At 43.0% G+C, this 7,901-nt stretch overlaps 1 protein-coding gene across 3 annotated transcripts in view; it reads left to right on the forward strand.

Annotated features, from left to right (window-relative positions):
- HSD17B7 (hydroxysteroid 17-beta dehydrogenase 7) overlaps positions 1-6,121 on the forward strand; it is a 29,509-nt gene extending 23,388 nt beyond the window's left edge. For all 3 annotated transcript variants that reach the window (XM_025892092.2, XM_073884046.1, XM_073884047.1), the window contains 2 exons: positions 2,019-2,117; positions 4,541-6,121. In XM_025892092.2, coding sequence (XP_025747877.1) covers positions 2,019-2,117; positions 4,541-4,642 — 201 coding nt within the window. In that variant the 3' untranslated portion in view covers positions 4,643-6,121. The remainder of the gene's footprint in view (positions 1-2,018; positions 2,118-4,540) is intronic.
- The last annotated feature ends 1,780 nt before the right edge of the window (positions 6,122-7,901 follow it).

Consider the following 7,901-nt stretch of genomic DNA (forward strand, 5'->3'; position numbering starts at 1 on the left):
GCACGTCCTACCTTCCAGAAAGTGGTCGCTTTTCTGTTCAGAGAGTTGTTGCTACTCTCTTCTTCGGTCTCCTGTTGAGTTCGTAGGTGTTCAGAATGGTTTGATCCCTATGCAGCTGAATTCCTGAGACCAGACGAAATCCAGGTCTCCTACTCCTCCGCCATCTTGCTCCGCCCTCCTCAGCATTTAAGGTTTCAAAGAAAACTATCTCAATGAAAACAGTATAGTGCTGGCATGTGACTTGACAGATCAGTGGAATAGAATGGAAAGTTTGGGACAGGCCCTCACCATACAGGGACCTGGTCTGTGACAGTGACAGCCTTCCAAATTAGTGGGGGAGAGGGGTTATTCAGCTTATGTTGCTGAAAAAGAGAATAGGATCTTTTCTTCATACCTCATACCCAAATAAAATTCTAGATAACAGATTTACACATAAAAGATATGATTACTAGAAGGAAATATGGGGACATGTTTAAATAGTTTAAGAGTGTGGAGGCTTAGCTCCTCCCAGGAACTGCAAGAAAAAGGACTGAGCATTTTTTTTTTAGATTTTATTTATTTGAGAGAGAGAGAGAGAGCATAAGCGGGGGTGGGGGCGGGCGGGGGAGGGACAGAGGCAGAGGGAGAAGCAGGCTCCCCCGCCGAGCAGGGAGCCCGATGCGGGGCTTGATCCCAGGACCCTGGGATCATGACCTGAGCCGAAGGCAGACGCTTAACGACTGAGCCACCCGGGCGCCCCTGAACATTTTGATTACATGAAAGTAATCAAATTTTGCATGACCAAAATCCTCACTATAAATACACTCCAAAGCCTGACCACAGTGTGGAAGAAAATTAGCTGCCACTCGTATCATAGGAAAGGGTTCATTTTTATACTAGTTAAGGAGATTCAGCCAGTCAAGAGAAACAGCCTGCTGGAACAGTGGGCAAAGGGTATGAACAGAGAGAGAATCTTTAAACTGTCTTAATCCCATGAAAAGGTGCTCAACCTTATTCATGCTAAGAGACATGGAAATCAAAACTGTAATGAAAGACTGTTTCTCAGCTTTAATTAGTAGAGATGAGAAGGTTTGGCACGTCACCATCCTGGCAGGGCCATTGGGAGCAAGCATTCTCCCGCACTGCTAAGGGGAGGTAGACTGATGAAGCCTATATCCAGGACTGTTTAGCAAGATCATTCAAGATAACACACACCCAGCCCTTTGACCCAGTAATTCCATCTTTGTTATTTATCTTATAGATGTACTCAGATTCACGTGAGGTGATGTATTCATCATTCACTGCAGTGTGGTTTGTAATAGCAAAGACTGGAAACAATGTGTATATCCATCATTTGGAAATTGATTGCATAATTGATGGTCCATCCATGAGATGGAATATTGGGCTTCTTTAGCAACGAATGAAACAGCTCATTTGAACATATCTCGAAGGGCCTATCGTTCAAGTGAAAAATGCAGAGTATGGAATAATGTGTATATTTTGCTTCCATTTAAGTAAGAGAAGAGGATATATGTGTTTTTAAGCAAACAGATTTTCTTTGGAAGAATATGTAAGATACTAGCAAGAGTGTGTGCTTCCAGAGAGGACAGCTAGGTGGCCGGAAAATCGGGAAGGTAGGGAGACTCACCTTTTGCCATGTACGTCCTCTGAATGGTGTGCATGGTCATGCTTATCTACTAAGAAAATGAAATATTACATCAGTGACCTGTACTTACTTTGGCCTGGGCCGAGTATCAACTCTGAAACAGCTAGTCAGTGTGCTGTGAACTCTAACTTGGGGATTAAGGAAAGAGACAGCTAAAATATGAGGCTTTTTCTGCTTTAAATAAATGTTCAAAGGATACTATTAAGCAGGTTACACTGGTGGCTCATGAAGACATCACCGTAAGCCGATGATATTCAAGAGAATTTTTAGAGTTTGTTTAGAGCTTGGTTAAGTGCTGATTATAGATTCCCCACAGCCTCACTCATCTTGGGCCAAAGAAGAAAAAAATCATTGACATCCTCTCCCTTTCCAGGTATGGCTTTTCCACCAAAAGCCCGAGTCTCTTAATCCTCTGACCAAATATCTGAGTGCCACCACTGGCTTTGGAAGTAATTACGTAACAACCCAGAAGGTAAGCATGTTCACGCTGTTGCATGGAGACCGTTTGCTGCTCGGCTGCTGAACTGGTCCCCGGCTCCCTGGCTTCCCTGTCTGGTTTCCCTCTCTGGTCGCTGGCAACACCCTGGCCTGTTTTCATTCCCGTCTGCTCTCTCTGGCCTCTGAGCCTCGCATGTCCTCTTCTGTCCACCTGAATGCCTCTTACCCTTCTTTCAACTGATTGATTTCTGCTTGGGCCTAAGATGTCAGCTTGTACTTCTGGGACCCATCAGACCAGGTCAGGTGCCTCCATCATAGGCTTTCTTGACATCTCATACCTCTTCTGTGTAGGATTCACTCAATGTCGGACTCCTCTGTCTGAATATAAGCTCTGTGAGGGGGAGGATTATACCGCCTTCCCTAGCATGTAGCCTTGCACATAGTAGGTGCTCAAGAAACGTGTTGCAAGGTGGATGACACAAAGTATCTTTCTGAGTGAAGTTCACTTCCCTGTGAGTATTCAGTTCTGCTTGTGACAATTATTTGCCTCAATCCATTGGTATTTTCAAGAGGCAGGGGATGAAGTATGGAAAAAAAGAACCCTTGGTGCTGTGGTTTTTAGACTCTGTATAGTCTTCTAAAAAGAAGCCAAACATGGAGTTACATATAAGAAAATGAGAAAATTTATTTTGAACTTATAAAGCTATTTTTCTTGTATTTTTGTCATGAGTAAGGTTTATCTCAGCCTCCTGTTTTCCACTGCCTAGTTTATGTGGGAGGCACTGGCATAAAATGAAATTAGATTGAGACAAATAATTTCTCTCAGCGATGTCAAATAATTGGCAGTGATCTTGTCTGTGTCAGTAGCTTGAGGTCTAAGGGGAACCATTCTCTTGCTTCCCATGGTGTCTCTTTACTAAAAATGAACCTATGAACCTCCAGTGTTTTCCAAAATACGTTCTGTGGGATTCTAGTTCCTTGAGAAGATTTGCAAAAAGCTGTTTGTTGGCCAAGTAAATTTGAGAAATGCTTCATATTTTACTCCCCACTTTCAGAGACTTCCACAAAGCACATTCGCCCAGGGAAGGCTCCGAGGAGTTGCCACAGTTCACGTGTGTGCGTGTGTGTGTGTGCGTGCGCGTGCGCAATGTTTCGTCCTACCGTTTCTAATTTTTTCTTGACTATGTGACTTTTTTTTTCTTCACATTTTATGTAGTACTTAATATCACAGAGAACACACCTTGGGAACTCTATTGTAAATTAATAAGCTTCCTTTTAAAAAGGCCCTCAGAGTTTGTTTGAACATACTACCGATTAATCTCGAGGGAATGACTAGGGAGAAAAATGCTTCATTCTATAAACCAAAATATTGTATTAGCATTTTATGGAAATGCACTGAAGAAAGTGTTTTAAAAATGTTGATTAATTTGGGGAAGTTCGCTTTCTCCTCTGTTCAAAGGTGGGGTTGAAGGAGCTCTCTAATGCCTCTTCCAGTTCCAATACAGAAAAACTCTGATGAGATTTATAATGAATGTAAGTGTTAGTTCCAAAATGTTAAAAAGTTTTTAATTTTCAGCCTTTCAACTTTGTGAAGAAAGAGGATTTTAAAAAAGTTTAGGCTCTGTGTTGACCTGAAAAGAGATATCGCTTTATTTTTTTATAGAAGCTGAGAGTTTGCTTTTACATACAATGTGTCAGTTAAAATTAGATTTTCTACATGAAACAGAGGGTGTGAACTAATAGCAGATTCAACTGGATGGAAGCTCAGGTTTCTCGCATGTAAGAGCAGTTTTGGAGAGTGGTCGCCTTGGGCTGGTGTGGCAGCTCCCCAAATTGCCAGGCACCCAGGGTCCTTCAGTCACTCCTCTGCCATCCCTGGGGTGTGACCCTCATTCTGTGGCTCAGGAGAGCAAGACGGAAGAAGGGGGAAAGATGGGGGTGCCCATACCTTCGAAGGGGACTCGTGGGCAAGACTACCCACTTGCACTCAGATCTCATTGGCCAGAGCAGGGTCACTTCCGTGGAGCCTGGCAACGTAGGCTTTTAGTCTGGAGGCCGGTGAACCCGGCTAAAGCTTGGGCTCTTTATGGAAGGAGGTGGACATTAGGTGGATGGCAGTTTAATTGCAAAAAAATTTTTGATTTTTCTCTTTTGTCCTCATATCTCATTTGGCTGATGTCTCCTATAACTGGATACACAGGAGTTAGGGGAGAGAGTGAAACCGGCTCTTTCAGTCTTGCTGTGTAAGGGCAGTATCGGTGGCTTTGCTGAGGGTTGAAGTTTGGCCTGAACACGTCCTCAGGATCTCAGAGTCAGGAACCCCAGCCCTGACCTACCAGCCCTGTTGTTTTTGTTTATTTGTTATTCTCTTACGTATGTTGAATACCTTCCTTTTACACAAATGCCATTCGTTTTATTTTTCCTTTCTGTTCATCCCTATCTTTGCTTCTTTTCCAGATGGACCTAGATGAAGACACTGCTGAAAAATTTTACCAAAACTTACTGGAACTGGAAAAGCGTATTAGGGACACCATTCAAAAAACAAATAATCAGAGCTGACGATGACACTCTCTGAAACATCGCATACCTACTGTGCATTCTGGGTTTCTGTTGAGTTGGGTGATGTGCCTGTGTGGTAAAGAGTGAGCTGTAATTGTCTCTTTTCCCTCCTTTCAGGATTGTCTCTAAGACTGTATGCGTGCACGTGAGAAAAAGATTGATAAGTAAAATATGAGTTAGCTCTTCTCCAGAATGGGCTCGAGTCGCCCAACCAAGGGTGTGTTTGTTGGTTCTGCCGACTGGAGCCCAAGCTCCACTTGGTGGGATGAGGTGTGGACTCAAGTAGTCATGACACAGACACTCACCGGCCCTGCTTTTGGCCTGCCGGAGCAGGAGCAAGTACTGTGCACTCTCTGAGTGGTAATCTGAGCTTTGTTCCTTTTCTTATGGACAGTGTTCTTAGGTCTTGTACCTTATTTCTTCCTCCTTGTGGTGCTTCTAAAAATCCCGAGACTGTGGGGCGCCTGGGCGGCTCAGTCAGTTAGAGCGTCCGACTCTTGATCTCACCTCAGGTCATGATCTCAGGGGCGAGAGACTGAGCCCCGAGTTGGGCTCCGTGCTCAGCATGGGGTCTGCCTGGGACTCTCTCTCTCCCTCTGCCCCTGCCCCCGCTCACGTGCACACACGTGCTCTCACTCTCAGATAAAGAAACTCTTTCAAAGTCCTGAGATTGCTAGAATCCTAACAGTCCTAGTACAGATATCCATGTAGTTAATCGCAGGAACAAAATTATGTATGTGTTTGGGCACTTGAATTCTTTCTTCCTTTGGAAGTGTCTTTCATTGAGGTCGAGGTGGTCTGCGTTAATGCTGGGCCTGACCTTTAACACCATTTGCAAATTTGTTCATTGCCGACCAACCTGTTTTTCATGATATATTTTAATGTATGCAAATGTGCAGTAAAAACTTATTTACTCACATTGTTTCAAAAGAATTTTCCAATTGAATAATTGCAGGTGGGATATCTGCTGGTATTAGCAGTGGTCGGAAGTGGTTTGCATATAAAGACGAAAATGCTAAGATGCCTAGATGTTTTTACCCTACATACAACCACTATACCTGGAATATAATAGAGTGAGCAAAATTTGAATGACTTGATAAAAGTGAAAAATTGTATGGAAATGTAGTTTCTATATATTCTAAGTATGAATTTTTTGGTTATAGTTTCCCCTCATTTTGTTGGTAAAGATATTTTTAATAAAGTTAAGCCTTCTGTATGTGAAAACGAGGGCTGAATGCTTCTGCACACTCCCTGCTGTCCTTGAGAAGGGGTGAGGTTGGAGAGCTGAGAGCAGCGCTGGGTTGGGCTCTTGTGATCACTCACGCTGCAAGTGTGCGAGAAGCACTTCATGGTCAATCTCAGGCTCCTCCTCTATAAAGCGGAGTCATGCTCTTTCTGCTTTCTCTGCTCGCGGGTGTGGAGGAACGTTAAATGCCATGACGCATGTGAATGAATAAAGAGCATTTTTGAGAATGATAACGGTACGGTTTTTCTTAGAGGTGGATAAGCCAGAGTGTCATGGTTCGAATGATGCACCATAAGGCGCTGAGCGACATTGTCCTGTCTGACTGAGAGTTCGGTTTTCTGAGTGTTGACCCTTCGCTCAGGAGGCAGCATCTAGACAAGCAAGAAGGCACCGGGGCAGGAGCATGGGCGCTGGGATGGGGAGGACACTGGATCAAATTTGGGTTCAGTCATTAACTAACTTGATAACTTAGGGCAGATTACTTCAGTTTATACCTTGATTTAATTACAAAAATATCGCTACCCGTGCTTACCTTGAAGAATTGGAAGACTATGTCCTAGTAGATGCATAGTCAGTACAAACTATTATTTATTTCTGTTCTACTGTAAGTGCCCAAAAGGAGACTTTAAGTGGGAACTAAATCCTGGTATCATGCCATTTATGATGTATCAGTAGGTTGGTACTCTGTATATTTTCTGAGCCATTTTATCAAATTTCCTTGAAATGGAGAACAAATCACGGCCCCCCTTTGCCCCTCCCAAGTGCATACCCTAAGTGGCATACCTCGACAGTTGGTTCTTGTCCTTAAGTTATCCCAGATTTCAGTTTTTATACCTGAACTTGGCTACTAGGTTGAAGATTCAACTACTAGGAGTTGGGCTCCAGGAGATGCGTGATTTTTCTCTTATAAATGGCTAATCAGATTTCTTTGGACTGCTGCACTTATTCTGATTTCCATGATGGATTTAGTACAGGTCATTCATTCACTCTGCAGCTATGTATCGGGCACTGGCTCTATGCCCAGCACTCTTGGGTTTTGAGGATAGAGAGTGGACATGTGAAGATGGAAGGGGACATTTCAAAAATGCATTTAATAGCTGTTCCAGAAAGAAGAAATTGAGAAATGCGAAAGAGGCAATATTTGAAGAGAGAAAAGCCGAGCGTTTGTCAGAGTTGATGGCAGCTATGATCATCGCGTTGAGGAAAAATGACAAGTCTCAAACACAAACAAACTCAGATACGGTGAAACTGCAGAGAGCTGGAGAAACTGACTTGCCAACCGGAGAAAAGAGATCACTAATGAGAGTTCTTGAGACTAACAGCAGATTTCTTCCCGTGTTACTTTTGAGAAGACAAGAAAAAAGTAAGTGCTGAGTGATGTCAAACCCATCTGAGCTGTAACTTCAGAGTGAAGCTGAAATAAAATTTTGAGACAAAAGTTGCAAGTTTATCTCTAACCCTTACAGCGGTTACCTCTAACATTCCTCTTTTGGAAAAGATGCCTGGAAGAGGTATTTGAAAAAGAAAATCGAATCCTACAAGGGAGAAGTGAGGGGCAAAAGGAATAATGAGTAAAGATATTTGCAAACATGTAGATAAGCCTTCAACTTTGACTTTGTAAAATAATAATAAAAATGCCTAGTTTCAGAAGGAAAAAGGCAAGGTGTCCATATGCAAGCTGGGGGAGTTGACTAAAGATATTCAAGACATCAGGGGCACTTTGATGGTTCAGTTGGTTAAGTGGCTGACTCTTGGTTTCAGCTCAGGTCAGGATCTTGGGGTCTTGGGATCGAGCCCTGTGTGCTCGGTGAGGAGTCTGCTTCAGATTCTCTCTCCTTCCTCTCCCTCTGCTCCTCCCCCCACTCATGCACATTCTTTCTCAGTCTCTCAATAAATAAATCTTTAAAAAAAGATATTCAAGTTACTGCTCCGAAGAAAGAGGTTTTGGTTAACTTTTATTTTTTTTTAAGATTTTATTTATTTGAGAGAGTGAGCACGAAGAGGGAGAGAGAG

The sequence above is a fragment of the Callorhinus ursinus genome, unplaced genomic scaffold, assembly GCF_003265705.2.
Source record: "Callorhinus ursinus isolate GAN/ISIS: 27379988/994484 unplaced genomic scaffold, GSC_fseal_2.0 scaffold54, whole genome shotgun sequence".
In the NCBI taxonomy this organism is placed as follows: domain Eukaryota; kingdom Metazoa; phylum Chordata; class Mammalia; order Carnivora; family Otariidae; genus Callorhinus; species Callorhinus ursinus.